The 22,928-nt window shown below is 45.0% G+C and overlaps 2 protein-coding genes across 19 annotated transcripts in view; one reads left to right on the plus strand and one right to left on the minus strand.

The window, feature by feature from the left end:
• Xndc1n (XRCC1 N-terminal domain containing 1, N-terminal like) overlaps positions 1–20,405 on the minus strand; it is a 23,899-nt gene extending 3,494 nt beyond the window's left edge. The window contains exons 1-10 of one of the 16 annotated variants that reach the window (XM_052156353.1): positions 20,004–20,403; positions 15,128–15,332; positions 14,273–14,378; positions 13,169–13,914; positions 9,921–10,092; positions 7,848–7,989; positions 4,936–5,091; positions 3,309–3,487; positions 1,151–1,236; positions 788–960 (exon numbers count right to left, since the gene is read on the minus strand). In XM_052156353.1, coding sequence (XP_052012313.1) covers positions 788–960; positions 1,151–1,236; positions 3,309–3,487; positions 4,936–5,091; positions 7,848–7,989; positions 9,921–9,965 — 781 coding nt within the window. In that variant the 5' untranslated portion in view covers positions 9,966–10,092; positions 13,169–13,914; positions 14,273–14,378; positions 15,128–15,332; positions 20,004–20,403. Of the gene's footprint in view, positions 1–787; positions 961–1,150; positions 1,237–3,308; positions 3,488–4,935; positions 5,092–7,847; positions 7,990–8,808; positions 8,931–9,920; positions 10,093–13,168; positions 13,915–14,233; positions 15,333–20,003 lie in introns of all 16 variants that reach the window. The other 15 variants (XM_052156335.1, XM_052156429.1, XM_052156377.1 and 12 more) reach the window with 15 other exon arrangements.
• A 358-nt stretch (positions 20,406–20,763) lies between these two features.
• Rnf121 (ring finger protein 121) overlaps positions 20,764–22,928 on the plus strand; it is a 59,287-nt gene continuing 57,122 nt past the window's right edge. For 2 of the 3 annotated variants that reach the window (XM_052156445.1, XM_052156478.1), the window contains exon 1: positions 20,774–20,854. In XM_052156445.1, coding sequence (XP_052012405.1) covers positions 20,792–20,854 — 63 coding nt within the window. In that variant the 5' untranslated portion in view covers positions 20,774–20,791. Of the gene's footprint in view, positions 20,855–22,928 lie in introns of all 3 variants that reach the window. The other variant, XM_052156469.1, reaches the window with a different exon arrangement.

A 22,928-nucleotide genomic window follows, 5' to 3' on the forward strand; every position in this document is an offset into this window, starting at 1 on the left:
TTCTCTGCTTAATTTTTTTTTTCTCATTCAATAAGGAAATACTTATAAGGCCTTTCCCTGGATTCTCTGATTGAAGTCTTGTCATTCGATGATCTTTTCCTTTAAAGTATTTATCATAGTTTAGCTTTAGGTTCCTTGTGTGACACAGACAGCATTTCTTTATTAAGATATGAGCCAATCAAAGCTAGAATGTGGCGGCGCACACCTTTTAACCCAGCACTTGGGGGGCAGGGGCAGGTGGGTCCCTATGCGTTCTAGGCCAGCTCAGAGCTAAGTGGTGAAAAAGCTGTGACTTCTACCCCCACTCCTTCCCTTTGTTTATCACTGATGAAATAGCCACCACAGAGATGCTGACTCTCCAGCCTCCCGGAACGAGCGGGAATAGCGCCCTCTCCAGGAGAGCCAGGTTCTGGTGTTACTCAAGCTGGCCTGCAGCTCTCTATCTAGTGAGACTGATTTTGACTACTTGACCCCTCTGCTTCCTCTAGGTCCCAAGTGTTGGGATTGAGGACTGTCTTTGTGAGATGATCCCAGAATGCTTATATCGCACCAGGCTCAGGTATTATCTGGTTTAACCCTTTTCCCATAAACATGAACAAACTGAGGCAGAGACAAAGATTCCTGATTCCTAGGCCAGTGCCCTTTCAGTTGTTATGAAAGATTTAATTTCTCTTTTCCGGGACAGTTTTTCCCTTTCACTTGAAGCTAAGGAGCTACTCCAGTACACTGTGGCAGTCAGGGAAGAAGGGAGATGCTAGGCACAGGAAGGGCAGATCATGGGCCTCACCTGCACTCTCTGGATGACTGGGACCTGGTTCTCCATGGCTGAGGTTTGGGTTTATGACACTGGCTGGAGGGGTCTTACGGGCAGCAGAAAGCACCATGCGGGCTGCCCGCCCCAGGGGCCCCGGCTGCAACTGCTTCAGCATGCCCTTGAGCTCTGAAATTTCCTTGGTGTTCCTGCAGAGAAACAGTATTTAGTTTCACTCAGAATACAGACATTATTCTACTTACTTGAACCAAGAAACACAGTTTGCTATTCTGACATGTTAGACCTTAAGTGATTAACCAGGGGACCACAGGATTTTTTTTTGTATCCATGAGCTATATGGTCTTTTCCTTACAGGAGGAATATCAACAGCGTACTTACGTCTGGGGATCTGGGAAGAATGTCCTCCGGATAGAAGGATTAGTCAGCCAGGGGCTAGGATCAGACTCCAGCACTTCAGCAGAGTTCTGAGGAGAAAATGGAGAATACTCAGATTCACCAGCAGGGGACACTGCTGCCTAGGAACAAACATTGCATCAGCAGTGAGCAGTCTGCATAAAACTGAGACCTTGCATGCTCAGGGTTTTGTCATGATCAGAAGGGCTCTGGCACTAAAGGAATCCACACTGTTGGGTAAAACCGGCCCATGGGGACTGAGGGAATATGCAAACTTTTGAGTTTCTTGTAAACTTTTCAAATATTTATCTATGTCATACTTTATATAAATAGATTGAACTTGTATAGGTGTATATTGTCAAAAGTTCAAGGCAGCAGAGCAAGATCTTGCCTCAAAAACAAACAAACAAACAAACAAACTTTAATTTGGATATTTAAAAAGCCATTATTCCACCTGGCCATGGTGGCTTATGCCTTTAATCCAAGCACCTGGGAGGCAGTGGCAGGCAGAGTTCTGTGAGTTCGAAGCCAACCTGGTCTACAATGTGAGTTCCAGGACAGCCAGGATACACAAAAACCCTGCTTTGAAAAACAACCAACCGGGGGCTGGAGAGATGGCTCAGGGGGTAAGAGCACTGACTGTTCTTCCAAAGGTCATGAGTTCAAATCCCAGCATCCACATGGTGGCTCACAACCATCTGTAAAGAGATGTGACGCCCTCTTCTGGTGTCTGAAGACAGCTACAGTGTACTTACATATAATAAATAAATAAATCTTAAAAAAACCCAAACAAATAACCACCCCCCCAAAAAAGTAAAACAAACAAACAAACAAACAAAAACCCCAAAATACCTAAAAACAAACAAAACAAAAACCAAAACATTATTCCAGTGCCTGACTCATACTTTTAATCTCTGAGTTCAAGGTCAGCCTGGTCTGTAGAGGCTATAGAGAAACCCTGTCTCAAAACAAAAACTCACAAGAGATGTACCTGCCTCTGCCTCCCAAATACTCAGATTAAATGATACAGCCACAGATACTGAGGGCTTTGCAAGGCAGTGGGGCTGCCTCGGGGATTTCAAGTGTGAACTTGCAAACCCAGAAATAACATAAGAGGTTAAGTTGAGATCCAAAAACGATTTCAGTATAGTTAAAGAACAAATGGCCCAAAAGCTTTGTGTAGAGTGTACTCAAGGCCCATTCACATCTCTGCTCTGTGAAAGAAAAGAGGAAGTCATTCCACAAAACCAGGGCGTTTAGGTCCAAAGCAGACTGCAATTTCACAAACTGCGAAAGGCAGTTCAAATATCCAGATATGGGCTCAAGCTGGACTCTAGTAGGATTTCTGGTGGTTAGATAAAGCCAGCATTGCTCAGGAAATGGTAAGGCCAGTTCCCTCTACCAAAAGGACTATTTCTCTTATCAGTGCAGAAAGGACAACCGGCTGCCTGTAGTGCATATGAGCATGCCAAGGGACACACTGGCCTGTGCTCCCTCAATATCAGGAGTGCCTGTCACAAGTCACAGTCCATGCTCACTAGCACCCTGCCTTCTCTCCTCTCCTCCCTAACCCCCCTCCCCCCGGAGCTCACAGGCTTCTCTCCCCTCAGCTATTCATTTTCCTTAGAACAATGCTACTTTTGCTAAGGCTACTCCCTCTCCTCTCCCTTCTCCCCTCTCCCTCCCTCTCTCTCTCTGATAGCCCTGGCCAGGTCAAGTCTACTTGGTCCTGTTCAGTCTACTTTCTGTTCTGAATTCTTTTTTTAAAAAAACTGTCTTCAGACACACCAGAAGAAGGCATTAGATCTCATTATGGATGGTTGTGAGCCACCATGTGGTAGCTGGGAACTGAACTCAGGACCTCTGGAAGAGCAGTCAGTGCTCTTAACTGACGATCCATCTCTCCACTTCCCCCTGTTCGGGATTCTGTGATAGAGCAGTGCCTCTGGCTGTTCTCTTTCTCATATCTACAGTAAAATCCTTCCACTAGACCATACCATGGATCAGTGATGTCATTAGTTCACACACAGGAAATCGTATATTTTCTTTCTCTCTGTTTATTTTTCTTCAATCGAGTATCAGGTTCTAACTAGGAACTGAAAAGTTAGAAAAAAGTAAAACCTCTCCGCACCATTGAACATACCTGGTTAAGGCCAGAGATCCCAGGGCCTGAGGGATCCATTACAGGGTCAGCTAGAGAGTCCAGAGAGGATCGCACTCGTAGGAAGGCCAGGCCAAAGGACTGATGACGCGTGAAAGGTTGGGAGCAGGTCAGTCGAAGTCGATCCCATGATTCTCCTGAGGCTGGAGTCAGGAAATCATCTGAATTTAAAAAAATCAGAGAAAAAGGAAGGGCTAGAGAGATGGCTCAGTAGTTAAGAGCACTTGTTATTCTTGCAGAGGACCAGAATTCAGTTCCTAGCACCCATGTCACATGGTTTATCTGTAATTCTAGTCCCAGGGACCCCACACCCTCTTCTGGCCTCCTCAGGTACAAGTACATATACCCACTACTCCCACATCTACATAAATAAGAAAAGATAGAAATAAATATTTACAAATGAGAGGAGGGGTGGGACGGGGGAGGAAAGCTGGGCATGGATGTGCATGGCTGTGATCTCAGCACTTGAAAATAGAGGCAAGAGGGTCAGGAGTTCAAGGCTAGCCTTGGTTTGAGGTCTGCTTAGGCTACATGAGACCCTGGAGAGAGGGAAAGGGGAGGGGAAGAAGGAAGAGGGTGAGGGTGTGTGTGTATGTGTGTGTCTGTGTGTTATATGCAAGCTTGGGCTCAAGCAACAGAGGAGGCAGGAAGGGAGAATGTCCACATCAGAAGACAGGAAAGACAAGACAAGGCCAACACCTGGTAAATGGTGACAAGAGGAAGAATGGAGATGAGCAGTACATGTGCCTTCAGGCTGGGCTGCTCTGGGAAAGGTTTGGAAGACAGGTGAGACAGGGCCCTTTCAGTCTAGTTCCTTGTCTTCTAACCACTCCTCCATCACAGCCATACCAGTCTCTACGTTCCTGAGCATAGGGCTGCAACCTCCTGTACACTTCTGCCCACTCTATGTAGCCTCCACAGTATAAACACCAATACCACAAACTTAACTTTAAAAAAAAAACAAACACTTCACATTTTTTATTCCTAACATAATCCAGTCAGTACCCCCTATACCTCAAAAACCTCTCCAAAATCTCATTCTTATTCTACAAGACAAAAATGTCCAGTTTAAACACATATGAACAGATTATATTCCTGAGAGTCTAGGAATCATAGCTTATGCATCTGTTACAGTGCCCAGTGAACATAGATTTGTAAAAGAAGAACTCAAGAAAAACTATATATTATATAAACATAGACAGCAAAATTTATTCTATACTTTTTTCTTTTTTTCTTGTGCTAGAAATTAAACACAATTATTCAAATTAAAACATATATTGATATGGGTGCAGTAGTATATGCCTGCAATTCTAGCACCTGGGAGGCTAGGGCAGAAAGTATTTTAAGGCTAGCTTGGGCTACACAACAATCAAAACCCCGAAATGCGATGAATCAGATACCAACGAGTCACAGGTAAATATATAAATTATACTCATAAATACCCCCAACACTGTCAGCAGGCAGAAGTCACACAAACATTAGCTTACGCTGTCTTCTAACGGATGGCGGTAGCTAAAGCCTTGCACAGGCTCTCTCCCACAGTCTCCACCCAGCAGCACCAAGACCTGCCTCTACACTGCATCTGCCTTTCTGCTTTTGCTCTCTTTACCATCTTTAAACATCCGGACCCCTGAGCGGTTCTTCCCCTCCTTTGAGTCAGCGAGGGACATTAGCATGGTGGCAGGAAGCAGGGTGACGAAAGGTCTGTCCAGGGGCCAGGAAGAACGACCCACATCAATCTGTAGGAAAGCACAGCCACAGTTACCTGAGGACAGAAAGTGAAGATGATGAGGATGACTGCAGACAGACTGTGGGGTGGGAAGGGGCACTCACTCTACAGCAGTCAGAAGCCACAGTGCTGGCAGCATGTGGAGTCACACCGGGAGCCACCAACTACAAGGGAGTGAGACCCCAGGCCATTAAATGACGGTGAAGGCTCACCAAAGCCATCTCAGCCTGAAACCTACCCTGGGAGGTTCTATTCCTTGGAAGGGAACCAACATCTTTCTGTCCCTCTGTCCCGAGAAAGCCAAGACAGTGGCCTTCTGACTACTGCCTCTAACCATTCTTTAGTCTGAAGAATTCAAAAGCCAACTTGTTTGTTTGTTTTTCTGTTAAGACAGAGTCTTTCTATGTATCCTCGACTGGCCTGGAGTTCACTTATACAGACCAGGCTGTTCCTCAAACTCTTAAGAGATCTGACTGCTTGTCTCTCAAGTGCTTGAATTAAAGTGATGTACCAACATACCTGGCATCAACTTTTGTAATCTATAATCTCCTATACACATTTTACTTTCAGCCCCCCTAACACTGATCTTTAGAGGTGAGTAAGGTATTGTATATATACATACACACATAATATAATACACAAATTATATAATTTTGTTTATATTATAAAAATGAATTATAAATATTTATATATTCATTATATTTATATAATTAATTATAAAACTACATAAAACATGTTATATACATGATATATCATATATATGATATGTAATACTTTATACCTCTCTAAAGATATTATATATATGTATGGTATCTATTATTATGTCAGCACCCTAAGGCTTTACCCAGACTATACGAATTGAAGCTAAGGCGTTCACAGCACAATTCCAGAAGTACCACTCACACAGTATTCTCTTTAGTGGATGCATATATGTGTGCATGCTGCTAGTACATAGAAGCAAGAGGACAGCTTCTGCTGTTGTTCCTCAGGTGCTGTCCATCTTTTTTTAAAAAATTGTCTTGCTGTACATGTATGGGTGTTTTGTTGAATGCATGACTGTGTACCACTTGTGTGCTTGGTGTCCTCAGAGACCAGAGCAGATCTCTTGGAGCTGAACTTACAGATGTTTGTTAGTCACCATGTGGGTACTGAGAATTGAACCTATGTCCTCTAAAGGAGCAGCCAGTGCTCTTAACCACTCAGCCATCTCTCCTGTACCCTCACCTTGTATTCTAAAGACAGTTTTACTGTCTGGAGCTTGCCAAGAAGGCCACCATGACCAAAGCAAAGTTGGGGTGGAAAGGGTCTATTTGGCTTATACTTTCATATCAGTGTTCATCACTGAAGGGGTTGGGGAATTTAGCTCAGTGGTAGAGTGCTTGCCTAGCACGCACAAGGCCCTGGGTTTGGCCCTCAGCTCTGAAACAAACAAACAAACAAACAAACAAACAAACACACAAGGTAACTGGCATCACTGAAAGCAGTGAGGAAGGAACAACTCACCCTCCAGGTCAGGAAGCTGGAGGTAGGAGCTGGTGCAGAGGTCATGGAGGGTGCTGAATTCTGGCTTGCTTAGCTTTCTTTCTTATTTTCCTTTTTTTTTTTTTTTTTTTTTTTTTTTTGGTTTTTTGAGGCAGGGTTTCTCTGTATAGGCCTGGCTATCCCAGAACTCATTCTGTAGACCAGGCTGGCCTTGAACTCAGAAATCCTCCTGCTTCTGCCTCCCAAGTGCTGGGATTAAAGGCATGTGCCACCACTGCCCGGCTTCCTCACTTTTTTTTTTCCAAGACAGGGTTTCTCTGTGTAGCCCTGGCTGTCCTGTAACTTACTCTGTAGACCAGGCTAGCCTCAAACTCAGAGATCCACTTGCCTCTGCCTACTAAGTGCTGGGATTAAACGCATGCACCGCCAATGACTGCCCAGCTTCCTGCTTTCCTATAGAAACCAGAAACCACCTACAAAGGGCTTCGCACATTAATCATTGCTCTACAGTCTTGCCTAAGCCCAATCTTATGGAGGTATTTCCTTTTATTTATTTTTTTGTTCTTTTGTTTATGTAGCCCTGGCTGCTCTGGAACTAACTTTGTAGTTCAAGCTGGCCTTCAACTGGCATTTTCTTAATTTATGCTCCCTCCTCTCAGGAGTTTAGATCGTGTCAAGTTGACATTCAACTATGCAGCACATCAGTGATCTCCAGGTAGAAGAAGTTCATTTCTACCTCCCAATCGCTGCGATTACAGGGAGTATGACACCACATTTGGCTGTGTGTGTGTGTTTGTGTCCGTCTGTCCTCTTCTTCTACCTTGTCTGAGGTAGGCTGTCTCTGTTGTTTGCTGTTGTGGTAGTCACACTAGCTTGTCTGTGAGCCTCCTGTCTTCCACAGAGGCACTGGGATTACAGATGTGGATTATTCCATCTGGGTCTCATGGATTCTCGGAATTCACTTAGATCCTCATACTTGTAAGGCAAGTGCTTTTCCTACTGAGCAGTCTCCCATCCCCACGCCTAGCTTTAAATGTGGGTTCTGAGGAATCAAACCAAGTCCTTATGTACCAAGACTTTACCAACATGAGCCTCTGCTCCACGTTGTATTCTCTATGAATGAAGACACTGGATTTCTTCAACACCAAGCCTTCCTCAAGGGCAAAGACCACATTTTCCCTTCATATCCAGGCAGGCCTTATTCCATATTCCAGAAGGCTCCTCAGCCAGAATGAGCTGAGATAGTTGAGGGGGGTGGGGAGGGCCATCTCATTCCTCAGAGGTCCCAAAGGGCCTGAAAATTCACTCACCAACATCAATATAGCTTATGGGCACTGCCCTCTCGAGCTGAAACTCCACTTTCAGCTGTCTAGTCTTGTCCCGAGGGCAGCTGAGCCAAGGGCCCCTGGAACTGTCTGGGTTCAGCAAGTTCTCCACAGGATATTTGGGATCCTACATCAGAGAGAGGAAGAGAAAAATTAGGAGAGTTTCTGACCTCACAAGGGAAAATAGGACACCTGAGAATAAGAGATGTCTACAGTGTCGGACCTGCTGAGGCCCCTCAACACGACAGAAAGCTCCAGGGGCGTCCATAGGAACCCAGGCAGCCTGACTCTCCCTCACCTCTCACGCACTCAGCCCTCCTTAAGGGCTCTTGGGTTGTTACCACTACTGCTTAGACAAATAAACAAGCATGGCAGGCAGGGCTGAGGGAGCTTCAAAACCAACCCCAAACTTCAGGCTAAATTACTGAGCAAAATGCAATCCCAAATTCTTCAAAAGACAGCTCTTTTTTTTTGTTTGTTTGTTTGTTTGTTTTTGAGACAGGGTTTCTCTTTATAGCCCTGGCTGTCCTGGAACTCACTCTGTAGACCAGGCTGGCCTCAAACTCAGAAATCCACCTGCCTCTGCCTCCCAGAGTACTGGAATTACAGGCGTGCGCCACCACCGCCTGGCTACAAAAGACAGCTCTTAACATTATACTATATTAATAGTTTTTTATTCGTAACTCCTTTACACAGACATTTATTTCCCTCCAAAATAATTCTATGAAATAAGATTTTTTTTGTTTATTTAGCCTAGGCTAGCTTCAATCATAAACTCCACCCAAGAGAATTCTAGCTGTGCACCACTACACCCAGCAGAAGACTGGACTCAGTTTGTTTCAGCAATAAAATCTTTCTTCCCTCTCTTCAGGTTCTAGAACAGAGTCTGTAGAGTTCTAGAAGATTCTATGACAAAACATTTGAAGGTGGGTATGGTGGCACATACCTATAATTCCAGCACCCAGATGGCTGAAACAGGATGATTTGAGAGTTGGATACCTTGGATACACAGTTGAGTTAAAGGCCAGCCTGGGCTACAGGGCAAGATCTTCTCTCAAACAAACAAATCTACAAAAGCAAACAATACTCAGGAGAAAAAGCAGGTACATCTTTTTGTGTTAGAGGCTATCCTGGTGTATATAGAGTTCTGTGCCTGTCAGGAATATATCTCGAGTCTCCAAAAAAAAAAAAAAAAAAAAAAAAAAAAAAAAAAAAAACAACCAAAAAACCGAAGACAAAGAGGAGGGAAGGACAATGAGGAGAGTTCAAGCTGACTTGCAGATAAGGAAGGCGAAAATACTTTTTAGTTAATTTTGTGGGTTCCTAAGCACCATATAAGGAAATGTGCAGGGATTTAAAAAAAATAGTTTATTTCCTTTTATTTTATGTGTATGATTGTTTTGCCAGGATACATGCACACCTCTTACATGGCGGTTGGAGTCCCTGGAACTGGGGTTAAGTATGGTTGTGAGCCATTGCATAGGTGCTAAGAATTGAAACTACATCTTCTGCAAGACAGCAAGTGCTCTAACTACACCATTTCTCAAGCCCAGTGTGGGGATGCTTTTGACTGTCCTAATCACCACACAGTAATACTGTCATTAGGGATGGATGCTAAATACTCTACCATGGCAATGATACTGCCGTAAAATAGACTTAGCCACCCCAAATGTCCATGGTAACTCTCAAAAAAGATCAGCATAATGGAAGGAAAGAGAGAGGGATAATGGATGAAGCAAATGACTAGTAGGAAGTCCCTAACAATCCCCATGAGACTGGCACTGGGCTCAAAGTCTGGGATCTAGCAGAGATGGAAACTGTAGGCATTCAGAAAGTGAGCATATTTGATGGTGGTTGCTATATCCTCCTAGGTCAGGTATGGCCTTGAGTACCCTTGATTAATTTCAATAGCAGAATGACTAAACTGCCATCTAGGGACTCTGGTTTAGATAGGCCTAGGGCTCTGTCAGCTATTTACAAAGCACAGCAAGTCTCCTGTATTTATCCATTCCTTTCAATCACCAAGAGCAGAGCAATTGTGGCAGGTAGCTAATATACCTGAGAGGAAAATGACACCACGTGGCTGATTTTCACAGGAGCCATAGGTCACCAGCTTCCTTAAGTGAGAGACAGATATGCTTCTTCTCAGGATGTCTTCTGGAACCCCGGTGGCACTGTCTATGTTTTGCTCTTGGTAGCTTTTGGGAGAACAAGAATCCTTACATTACTCCTGGAAAGAAAGAAAGACGGAAAGAAAGAAAGAAAGAAAGAAAGAAAGAAAGAAAGAAAGAAAGAAAGAAAGAAAGAAAGAAAGAAAGAAAGAAAGAAAGAGAGAGAACAAAAGTTAAATAAGCTACTTATTTTTGTTTGTTGAGACAGGGTTTCTCTGTGCAGGTGTGGTTGTCCTGGAACTCATTCTGTAGAATAGGCTGGCCTTAAACTCAAAGAGATCCACATGCCTCTGCCTTCCAAATGCTGAGATTAAAGGTGTTAAGCCGCTATCCCTGGACTCTTGTTTCTTTGATAACAAGAATTATTTACAGTAGTTGTCTCACTTCTCAGGGCCAACAGGGTCTGCAGGGAGTAGATCTGGATCACAGACATTTCCCTCCCCCCCCCCCAAACCAAGAGACAGCCTCAGGGGAAAAAAATCAGCAAATTAAAACAATTATTGCTGGGCGGTGGTGGCGCCCGCCTGTAATCCCAGTACTTGGGAGGCAGAGGCAGGCGGATTTCTGAGTTTGAGGCCAGCCTGGTCTACAGAGTGAGTTCTAGGACAGCCAGGGCTATACAGAGAAACCTTGTCTTGAAAAAACCAAATAAAAAAACAAAAAACAAACAAACAAAAAACCCAAACAATTATTATGGTAATGTCAGATTTACATTTAAGTGAGCTCCTCTAAGACCAAATGGTGCCGCAAATCAATCTATAGCCTTAGGGCATAATAAGGACTGGCAATAAATGTACAACTAAATACATTCTATAACTGCTCTTTGTCTTTTCAAGTCTTCTTCCTAAAATAGCTTTCATTCCTCCAAGGTGGGTGTGGTGTCCCATACCTATGATCCCCACTTTTGGGAGGCTAAAGCAAGAGGACACAGAGTTTACGGCCAGCCTGTGCTATTTAGCAGGTTCAAGGATATCTGTAGGATCCCTTTCTGGGGAGACCCCGCTTGAGTCTCGGGATGGCACATACCCAAGGAAACACAAGAGACCGGCTTGATGCAAACACACGAGGCAGTTTAATATTGGAGCTCCGGGTCGACATGTATCTCACACAGGAGACAGAGGAATCGACCCCGAGGCTCGGAAACTAGGGGTTTATATAGGAAAACTCTGGGGGTTTTGGCACGGTTACACATAATTGGTGATTGGTCGATTCAAACAATGGTGTGAGTAGGCATGCAGGGTGGGTTTTTGGCATGAATACATCAGCAAGCAGTACGTGCAGATCGGGGCTTCATCAATGTAAGAGAGCGGCTTATTTGTTAGCAGGAAGGTCATTTTGACATTAAAAGGCATCCAAGGGGCGGGAAACAGGGAGACGCCAGTCCAGATGGTTCATGACTCAGAGGAGATAGCCCAGACATGCCCCTTATCTTTATGGCCAGTCAGTTCTTGGAATGACTCAACAACCCTGCTTCAGGCTTGTCTGGGCATGCCTGGGCTTGTACAGTTCTGTACCCTTCTCTAAGTCTGTTTGCTACCTCAATTATGGACTCTGAGAAATTCCAACTCCTTTTATTCCCCTCTTCTTTTACTAAATAATTCTAATCTTAGAATTAAAATTGGTATCTCCATGTGAGGAATGGTAATCATATTCTTCTTCTATTTTAGCTATGGGTTGATACTGGTGTTGGAGAACCATGAGCTGCACTGCATTTACCCTACTTCTAAGGAAAGCAAGTCCTTTATTTATTAAGCAAGGGCCAAAGATTAAAACCAAACATATAATAAGAATAGGTCCAGCAAGGGTGGAAAATAAAGTGGTTACCCTTGGGGACTTAGAGTACCATGACTCGAACCATCCCTGTTGTGCTTCTCGATCTTGCTTTCTCTTTTCAAGTCTTTCTCTCAATCTTTGCATAGAATCTCTGACTACTCCTGTGTGATCTGCATAAAAACAGCATTCTTCCTTTAAGGCTGCACACAGTCCTCCCTCCTTTAAAAATAACAAATCTAAGCCTCTTCTATTTGTAACACTACTTTGGATAAGGAGGTCAAAGATTTCTCTAAGGCATCAATGGATTTTTCTAGCATCTCTAAGTCTTCATTTATGGCTTCCTTTAGAGACTGAAAAGACTGAGCTCCTTGTCTACCTTCAACTAGGGCTGTTACTCCCGTTTCCTACTACTACCACCGCTAGTCCGGCTCCCAGCAACATAGGTCAGGGAAACTGGTTCTCTTTTTAATCTCTTACTGGTATACTCATCTTCTAGGCGGGAAGCGGGGTGATAATACACTCAGGGTAGAAGCTGAACCATGACACAGAAATCACGGGAAGGGTCAAAAACACTGGTTGATATGCAGGGAGTAAGCCCTGTGTTACAGGCCCACCAGCCAACTGGAGATGGTACAAGGTACTAGCTGATATCTGTCCTGCTCACAGAGTTAGTCCGGCCACATAGGTGACGATGGGAAGGGGGAGGGGACCGGGTTTCTCCCCTGACACTGTCAGTCAGGGTTAATTTCTTTCCCGTCCCCCATGAGCAGGAAGCATGATCATTGGTTCCGTTGAAATCCCCATTATAGGCGATTCCTTCATAGTGGGGGGGGGGGGGGCCCAAGTAAGCATAACCAGCAGTCAATAGTAGCATCTGGATCAGTGCTATTTAGGGCATAAAAAGCTCCTCTGACTAGGTTGAACAGTCTCTGTCCCGTCGAGGGATATGTAGGGATAGTGGTCGAGGGTTCGTGAGGACTGATGGTGTTAAAGGGTCTCACAGTTCTCGGAACAGATGGGATAGTTACGGGAATCAGAGGCTTAGGCCTGGCAGGAGGACCCTGTTCTGGGAGGATCTTGTTGGGTCCAATGGGCACAGTGGGAGGGTTCTCTACTGTCAGTTTGACTTTGAAAATCAATGCAGGGTCTTTTCCCGAGGCATACAATCGCAACCCCCAACTGTTTCCCCGAAGCCAGCTCTGAAGCTCTTGCCTCCCTTTGTTAGTGAATTTTATAAGTATCGGGTTGCAGTATTTACCTTTGCAAACTCCATTGGGGCTGTTGAGCCCCCAAGCACACCCACTATCAAGATATTTATAACTGTCTCTCTTACCCTGGTTTGGCTTATCATAGCTACCATACCTCTTTACTGTGATCAGGTCCCAAACAGAGGATGGATTCCAATAGATCTCTCCCGTGGTTTCACAACCCCATGCAGCACAATAGAAATCAGATGCCCCTCCACACCTTTGCTGGAGGTTTCTAACTCGGCCTTGGGCAGGGCAAACGTAAAATTCCGCGGACCGAAGATTGGCCCAGTAGAATTGTCCCGAGCACCTATGTGCTCCCAATCCCACTCGGGACGCACTGCTTTTCAGGTGGTGGGTTAAGGAGGTCAATGTGGTCAGGGATATCCCAGGAAAGTGATCCCGCTGCTAATTTACAAATAACAGGTATGAGGTTGGGCCACCAAGTCCAAGGCGGGTGAACTGCGGTGGTTGACCAAACAACTTTCCCCTCCTCATTGAGCACTTCTCAAGTTTGTTGAATCGAAGTATGAGGGTTGAAGTCTCTGCTTAGAGTTGTCCTTGCTACGCAGGCGCAGCTTAGGAGGATTATCAGTTCTTTCCAAAATCCATTCATCTCTATCAGTCCCTGGGGGAGCCTTCTTGATGTGGGAAGCATGAACCCAGGTGGGGATTCCCTCTACCTTTATAGTGGTGGGTGTAGTCAACAAGACTAGGGAGGGTCTTTTCCACCGTGGCTCAAGGTTCCCTGCTTGGTGCCTTCTCACCAGGACCGTATCTCCCACTTCAAACTGATGCGGCACCAGCAAGTCAACTGCTCCCAGATTTCTTTCCTCACAATCTCGAGCGCCTTTAATCAAGCTAGAAGGCGAGATGGGGGAATAGGGGAGAGGGAAACATCAGGGCAAGTTCTACTCTCTATAGTCATATAGATGGGTGGGGGCACCCCAAACATTAGTTCAAAGGGTGTTAGACCTGAGGTTCCGAGAGTATTTCGGACCCGGAAAAGGGCATAAGGGAGAAGGGCTGCCCAATCATTCCCGCCGGTCTCTAAGGTCAATTTAGTTCAGCTTTCTTTTTGAGTTCTAGTCATCCTCTCTACCTGTGCTGAACTCTGTGGTCTATAGGCACAATGCAATTTCCAATTTATCCCCAGATGTTTGGCCAATCCCTGACCTACCTGGGCGATGAAGGCAGGTCTGTTGTCTGACCCAATTACCTTAGGTATCCCAAAACGGGGAAAACTTCTTCAAGTATCTTCTTGGCCACCATGCTAGCGTTTTCTCTTTTGGTGGAGAAGGCTTCAGCCCACCCTGAGAAGGTATCTACAAAAACTAGAAGGTATTTATTTCCATATCTGGCAGGCTGGACTTCGGTAAAGTCAACTTCCCCAAAAGTCCCTGGTCTGTCTCCTCGCAAACGTCTTCCGCCATGAGTCTTGTTGGACCCAGCATTGGTGAGTGCACATGCTTAACAGTTCTTTACCAGGTCCTCTACTGCCTTCTGTAGTTGAGGAATATGCTAAGGGGATCTATTGACTAGTTTAATCATCTTTTTGGTTCCCAGGTGAGTGAGGCAGTGTATATTAGTCAAGTATTCCAGCCCCTCTTCTTTTGTGAGGATCCGTTTTTCTGGGATCTCTTCGACTGGCTGGGGTGTGGTTTTAATTACCAAAGTAAGTGGCCCTTGTGCTGCCTCTTTAGCTACCTGATCTGCCATCTGATTTCCACTTTCTATTGGTCCAGTTCCCTTTTGATGTCCTGGACAATGGATGATCGCCATTTGCGGGGCAAATGAACAGCTTCTAGCAAGCTAAGAATTTCTTCTTTATTTTTGATGTCCTTCCCAGCGGAAGTCAGTAGTCCATGTTGTAGGTATATCGCCCCATGGACATGAGCCGTTGCAAAGGCATACTGGCTGTCAGTATAAATGTTGACAGACTTGCCTTCTGCTAGTCTCAAAGCCTGAGTTAGGGCAATAAGCTCTGCTTTCTGGGCTGATGTCCCTTCAGGCAGGCTGCTGGCCCATATGACAGACTTTCCATCCAATACCACTGCCCCGGCTCTGCGCTTACCTTCGATCACAAAGCTGCTTCCGTCAGTGAACCAGGTCATTACCCTGGGGCCAAGGTTGGTCAGTTAAGTCTGGCCGAGTCATCAAACAGAGTGGGTGAATTTTTGAATCCCTGAGGCAACACAGTCCAGGTAAGATGTCCGGTTCTTCCATTCTTGGGGTCTCGCCATTCAAAGGCGAACAAGGGCCAGCTGCTGGGATGTAGCCTCAGACAAAAGAAAGCGTCTTTAAGATCTAACACTGTGTACCAGGCTCATTCAGGCGGCAGCGTGCTAAGCAGATTATAAGGATTTGGTATGGTGGGGTGTATGTCTTGTGCTCTCTTATTGACTTCTCTAAGATCTTGTACGGGGTGATAGTCATTCGTTCCTGGTTTCTTTACCGGAAGGAGGGGGGTATTCCAAGGAGACTTACAGAAGACTAGGATCCCTTCTCGGAGTAGTCTGGTGATATGAGGGTGTATTCCTTCCCGTGCTTCTCTGCCCATAGGGTACTGTCGGACCCTAATGGGAGTGGTCCCAGACTTAAGCTCAATCACCACCGGGGGAACTTGTCTCGCCATTCCCACTCCCCCTGTCTCAGCCCATGCCTGAGGAAGTCGAGTAAGCCAGTCCTGTAGCCCCTCAGGGGGTATTATTTCCTTTTGGTAAATCCGATATTCTCCTAATTGTAAAGACAACCCTAAGGGTCTGAGGTGGCGCAGTCCCCCAGGACAGTTCCGGTCCAGAGGGGGGGAAAGTTATTTGTGCCTTTAACTTGGCTAATAAGTCTCTTCCTAGGAGGGGTGTAGGGCACTCTGGGATGACCAAAAATGAGTGAGTTACAAGGTTCTTCCCTAGGTCCACTGTCCGAGAAGTGGTCCATGGGTAGGATTTCTGTCCCGTGGCCCCAATCACTAGCGTCTTTTCATTTTTCATCTTACCCAAAGGGGTTTTAAGCACAGAGTATTCTGCACCCGTATCGACCAAGAAGCTTATGGGGGTCCCCTCCACTTGTAATATTACCCTAGACTTGGGGAAGGGAGCCGAGCCCCGTGTCCCCTAGTCTTCATTAACCTCAAGGCACAGCACCTTTGTCTCTTGCTTCTTCTTGGGGCACCTGGGAGCCCAGTGCCCTTTGTCTTTACAGTGTGCACATTGATCTTTCTCCAAGTGCGGTCTATCTCTTCTGGGTTTCCTTGGCCCCTGCCATTTTCCGTCTCCCAGGTCCCCTAGCTGCCTAATCCTGTCTCTTTTATCTCGGTATACTACTGCGGCCAGTATGCTAGTCAGAATCTTTTCCTGCTTCTTGTCTCTCCTATCCTCGTCTTCTCTCCTCTCTCTCTTTTTCTTGTTTCTCCTCCTCTGTCTCCCCCTAGTGATACACTTTCTCAGCCTCTCTAACCACATCTCTTATAGTATAATCTTGCAATCCCTCAATCCGCTGCAATTTCTTTCTGATGTCGGGAGCTGGCTGCCCAATAAAGGCCATAATCGCAGGGGCTCACTGCCCTTCAGATGTAGGGTCAAAAGGGGTGTCCCTTCTGTACGCCTCCATGAGCCTCTCCAGAAAGACTGAAGGGGGTTCAGTCGCCCCTTGCATGACGTCTGTTTGCTGCCTCAATTATGGACTCTGAGAAGTTCCAACTCCTTTCATAGCCTGGGGTACTTAAGCAGACCCTGATTCAAAATAAAATATTCTTGGGCCTGTGAGATGGATCAAGATTGTTTTTATAACTTATTTTGTCTTTACATGGCTCAGAGGTTAAGAGCACTGGCTGCTTTTACAGAGGACCTGAGTTCAAATCCCAGCACCCACATGGCAGCTCAGAGCTGTCTATAACTCCAGTTCCAGAGGATCTGACACCCTCACACATACATACATGTAGGTCAAACACCAAAATGTACGCCAAATAAATCAAAATAAATAAGCTCATGGGAGGTAAATAAGCCAGATATTGCAGAGTGTACCCATTATCCCATCTATGGGGGAGGAGAGGTGAAGTTTGGGGCCATGTTGCAGGATATTTGATCACACTGTGAACCCCAAGATTGTGTTATTTACTGAAAAAGGAAAACAGTTTCTAGTTGTGGTATAGCTCAGCCATTAGCTTTAATACAAACAATGAAGGTAAAATTAGTTTGTAGAAGGAAGCACCCGTGTTTTCAAGTGCTGTCTAATTTAGAGACAGACAACTGAGTTGAACCAGCCAGAGTTCAGAAAGAAAAAGGAAGAATGAGCTTATTCAGCAGTAAATATCAGAAATATTCTAGACCTAGATAAGACTGTACAGATGCTAGAAGCTTCTAGGACAAGGCCTAGGTTAGCAGAGGGAGGCAGTAAGCCTCACAGACAGCAATTACTACAGGAGAAAAAAAAATATTTGTATAGACCCAGCCTGGGCAACAAATAAAGCACAAATTTTCATCTGGATATTTCAGTTGGTCTTTCGCTAAACTTTTTTGGTTTGCTTTTTTTTTTTTTTTTTTTGAGGCACAGTCTCTTTGAGCCCAGGTGAACACAGAACTTACCATGTGGCTCAGGCTGATCTTAAACCCATGGCAACTCTGTTTCCATTTCCCAAGTGTTGTGATTTTAAGTGTGAGCCACCACACAAGCTCAGACGTATGTACTCACAAGGCCAGTGGTATCAGGTGTTCTCTATCATTCTCCCCTTTACTTTCTGAGACAGAAGCACTTGCCTCTCACTTAACCTTGCTCAAAGATTGGCTAGGAGGACTTGCCAGCAAATCCTCGGGATGCTCTCTACTCCCCAGTGTCGTGTCGAGGCTACAGGCACCAACCAGCTGCTGCTGTCTTTTTTTTTTTTTTTTTAAATACTTGATCTTAGCCAAAAGGCCGAGAAGCGATTTTTTTTTTTTTAAATACTGTCTTGGCTAGCCTAGAACTTGCTATGCAGACCAGGTTGGCATCTGCCTCCTAGATGCATGGATTAAAGGGTTTCATTACCCAACCAGCCTCCTGGCATTTTTATGTGGGTGCTGGGGATCTGATCTACACACAAAAAAAACATACTTTACGGCCGAGCAGAAGTTGGCGCATGCCTGTAATCCTAGCACTCTGGGAGGCAGAGGCAGGCGGATTTCTGAGTTCGAGGCCAGCCTGGTCTACAGAGTGAGTTGCAGGACAGCCTGGGCCAGAGCTATACAGAGAAACCCTGTCTCAAAAAAAACCAAAAGCAAACAAACAAACAAACAAACAAAAAACAAACAAACAACAACAACAACAACAAAAAAAAACATGCTTTACTCACTTAATCAGCTCTCCAGACTAAAATTTTATTTATTAGTTTTTGGCTTTTCAAGGCAGGGTTTCCCTGTAGAGCAGCCCTGGCTGACTTGAATTTACTTTGTAAACCAGGCTGTTGGCTAAACTCACAGAGAATCACCCATCTCTACTTACTGAGTGCAGGGATTAAAGGAATGCACCACCACACTTGGCCTAGGCTAAAAATTTCAATATATGCAAAAATACAAGAAAGTAAATGAACTCTCATGTATTCATCATTCAGGATCAATAATTCTTTAGTAACAAGTGTTTTAACAGTATCTGAATGTCTTTACTTAAGCAAGGTTCTCCCAGTCTCTCAAGATTTTTTTTTTTTTTTTTTTTTTTTTGGTTTTTCGAGACAGGGTTTCTCTGTGTAGTCCTGGCTGACCTGGAACTCACTCTGTAGACCAGGCTAGCCTTGAACTCAGAAATCTGCCTGCCTCTGCCTCCCAAGTGCTGGGATTACAGGCGTGGGCCACCACCACCCAGATGATTTTTTTTTAAAGACAGGATCTTGGCTGAACTTGTATCTACTATGCAACACAAGCAAACCAATATTTTTTACTAAATTTAGTTTTTACATTTACTGTGTGTGGGCAGATGTCCAGGGGTCAGAGGAGAACTTGTAGGAGTCAGGTTTTTCTCCCTTTATCATATGGGTCCTGGAGATGGAATGAAGACCACTAGGCTTGGTAGCAACTGCCTTTGCCCACTGAGCCATCTCCCCCTAGCGCCCCCCCCCTCCGAGGATTTATATTTTATGTGTAAGTGTATTTTGCCTGCATGAACCTATATATACTACATGTGTGCCTAGTGCTGGAAGAAGCCAGAAGAGGGTGTCAGAACTCCTGGAAATGGAGCTAAACAAACAATTGAGAACTGTCTTGTGTGTGCTGGGAACTCAACCTGGGTTTCCTGAAAAAGTGCTCTTACTCTTTAAGCAATATGTCCAGCTCCAACACTGAGCCATCTTGCTGGCCCCCAAGAAATGATTTTTGAGATGAAGGTTTTACTAGCCCTTAACTCCAGATCCCTCTGCCTCAGCCTCCCAGAGGTTGGGATCTCAGGCATTATGCTCATGCCACGGTTGTCTTGATCAAGTAATTTCGCCTCGATCTCAAGCATATACCATCATATATAACATATACCATCAGATCTGACTTTTCCTTCAATATCCTACTCATGTAAGTCCATGAATTCTAATGCATTTCTAGCCACAATGCCTTTCTAATCTAGTCATCATTTAAGTTTTCTTCCTATCTTCACCTGCTAATTGCTCCTGTATGGAATACTTGCTTTCTTTAAAATGTCTCTCTCTCTCTCTCTCTCTCTCACACACACACACACACACACACACACACACACACAGGCAGACACACACACAGGTCTTAATCAGTTCAAAGTAACAGCTCCATTCTGCCAATTCTCACTTAGTATTTAACAAGTTGCCTCCCCAGTAACAACTATTTGGTTATCTCGTGACAAGATTGTGAGCTCCTGGAGATCAGGGTTTTTTGTTTTTTGTTTTTTTTTTGACTCATTCTTACTTACTTATCTAACGTAAAAGGAAGAAACACATAGATGATTAACAATTATCTGCTACTCACTGAGTCATTTGGTCTCGTTGAGGCTTAAGGCTCCGGAACCGGGTGCTCTGTTCATTTTCTTGTTGGCCACCCTCCTCCTTTTCAGCTATTCCTCTCCAGAAGAGTAATCCCAACCCTTCTCACCCGTGTCCTTCTCATCCGTGGTAGCCTCAGCTCCGGAGCTCGGATTTTATTCTCCCGCCAATTCCGTCCCGTGACCTCCGCCTTCTGGTCCCAAGCCTTTCGATTGTAACCCAGGAACCGGTTTTCAGTCCTAAAGAAGCCACTATTTCTGTAAGATGACTTCCACTGAGGAAATACAGCAGTTGCTACATCTAAAACAAAACAACAAAACCCCGTGTGCTTGTGCTTTTATATATATATTGTTTTTAAGTCCGCCCTTAGCGGGAGTAGGACTTAAATTTCCGGGTCGGACTCGATGCAGCATGGGAAATGTAGTTCTTAGTGCGCACGCGTCTCTACTCGTGTCCTAAGCAAGGGAGCGTTGCGAAATTTGCGTATTCAGGGACTCTCTCTTTCCTCTCTACAGTGAGGACTGGTGAAATGTTTGCACTGAAATAGTACAAGAGCAACTTTTCGTTTTCCGAGAACGCAATCCCGCTGAAGCTTGGCAGTGCACGAGTCGCCGCTTCTTAATTCCGAAAGAGCAGGTAGATGGTGTCTAGGTTCCTCACAGGCATCCGCCTGTCTCGATGCTCCGCCCAGGCCGTGCCTCCGATTGGCTACAAGCACTTGAGCGGCGGAAGCAGCTGGCTCTTGGGGGACCGGGGTGGGGGCCGGCCGTGAAGATGGCGGCAGTGGTGGAGGTGGAGGTTGGAGGAGGTGCTGTTGCGGAAAGGGAGCTGGATGAGGTAAGAGGAATTGAGAGGCAAGAAAGGAAAGACAGCTTGGAAGTGGAGGAAGTGAGGAATGGGAGCCGGAGGTCCTAGGAGAACCACCCGAAAAGATCTTGAGGAAAGAAGGAGCTGACAGGGGAGCGGGTTTTCGGTGAGGGAAATCTGAGGGCTTCTGACTCAGGGACCCCGAGGCGTTCTTGGTGAAGTAGACTGGCAGTAGCTTTAAGGGTGGTGATGAAGGGCAGGGCAGGGCAGAGGACAGGGAGAGACGTTAAAGATTTTGAGGTTATTAGACGGAGGTCCAAGGTAGGGCTCTGGGGCTAAGAGGTAGCATTAATTGGAGGGGCGTGGACTTTTCTGTAAGGCCGAGGCTTTCACTGTGGGAAAGGACTCCGAACTTGACGTGGAGGTTGGGGACACAATGCTAATATACTAGTATTACAGCTTTTAATTATAGGTAGGAACCATCTTACTTATTTTTATATTCGAAGGTTTGTACATATCACATGTTCAGTAAAGTTTTGGTCAACGAATGAATGAATAATTGTGAATGAATGAACAATCATTTAACAGAAACAGCCCATTTTGCTCACCGAACCAACATTTTCACTTCTGTGACAAGTCCTGGGTTAAGTGCTTGGAACCCAAGAGACCTCCCTCTTGTAAAGTCTACAGTGTAGGTACGGTCTAAGAAGAGACATTGCATTGTGTAGTGTGGTGGTTCTGAGAAGAGAGCCAGGGAAAGTTTTCAAGTTGTGGAAAGGTTTTCTACTTCATATTCATTCTCATTCTCATTCTCTCATCCTCTCCCCCTCCCCCGTCACGGGTCTCTTCAAGGTGAACTTGAAAAGGTATGAACCCTTTATCTAATAGGCATTTAACAATCGGGGTATTGAATTACTAGTGGTCCTTGAAGAGACATTGAGCTTGAAAGAAATGAAAGTACAGGAATCTGAAGGAAAGAAAGTACGAAGGTAAGAAAGATAAGGGACAGTCTGAAGCCCATTGGTCAGTGGTAGTTCAGAGTTGCTTTGTGGTCTTCTGTGTGCTAGCATATGGAGAGAGATAATACTGGAGGACTAGGAGAGTGAGTAGTGATTGTTTTTGCTATGGTTTAGATTGGTGAAGAGTCTGAGGCAGGGAGTAGGTTTAGGAAGTAATGACAGTTACTTGGTGTGACATGAGTCTAATTTGTTTTTGTTTTCCCTTTCTGGCTGTGATAAACTGAGAACACAAGACTAACCATTAACAGGTGGCCTAATTTCTCACCTGCCAATTGTGAGACACTAAAGGTGTTTGAGTGCTGCTTGGTTGGAAAGGGAAAGTGGTTGGTGAAATAACCTTTCAAGGCCCCTTTTAGCTTTAAGTTTCTGTGTTTACAGTTGAGGTGTTTTGAATAATAAATAAGTGTACTGAAATTAAAATTTATGGTTTGCTAGTTATGACTCTTCACTGAGATGGTTTCATATGTAACTTAATTGACTGTTTCTATCCCTGTCTAGCTTTTAAATGAATGAGACTGACTATGATTTATTTATTTAGCTTTAGGGCAATTACTGGGTAAATTACCCCTGTCTAATTTTCTAATGGCTCGGCTGGCTATATCCTCAACTGTGCTCCCCAAATACTTGCTGTTTGAGTCTTCCTGGGTTCTTTCTGCTCTGGCAATTTGGGGTACATGTTTCTGGTCCATTGTGTCTAATGGAGACCTCCTCTTTTCCCTTCTTCCTCCTCTCCCTCCTTTCTTTCTTTCTCTCTCTCTCTCTCTCTCTCTCTCTCTCTCTCTCTCTCTCTCTTTCCTTTCTCCTCTTCATCCCTACCTGCAACCCCTGCCTGGCAACTCAGACCCTGCCCCCTTCTATTTTCCCCACTAACTGGCTATCCCAACTTTTATTTAGCCAATAGTTTTACATTGGGGAGCAAGGTTTTCACAGCAGAGGCTGGTGTACATGGGAATTTGCTCATCTTGAGGCAGCCAGATCTGGGGTACAGGATTTAGTATTTGAATACATAGCAGCACCAGACCAACCCCCACATTCATATATCTGACTTTCTGAAGACATGCTGTCACTGAACTCTGACTTTTTCT

This window comes from Apodemus sylvaticus, chromosome 1 (genome assembly GCF_947179515.1).
Source record: "Apodemus sylvaticus chromosome 1, mApoSyl1.1, whole genome shotgun sequence".
Classification (NCBI taxonomy): domain Eukaryota; kingdom Metazoa; phylum Chordata; class Mammalia; order Rodentia; family Muridae; genus Apodemus; species Apodemus sylvaticus.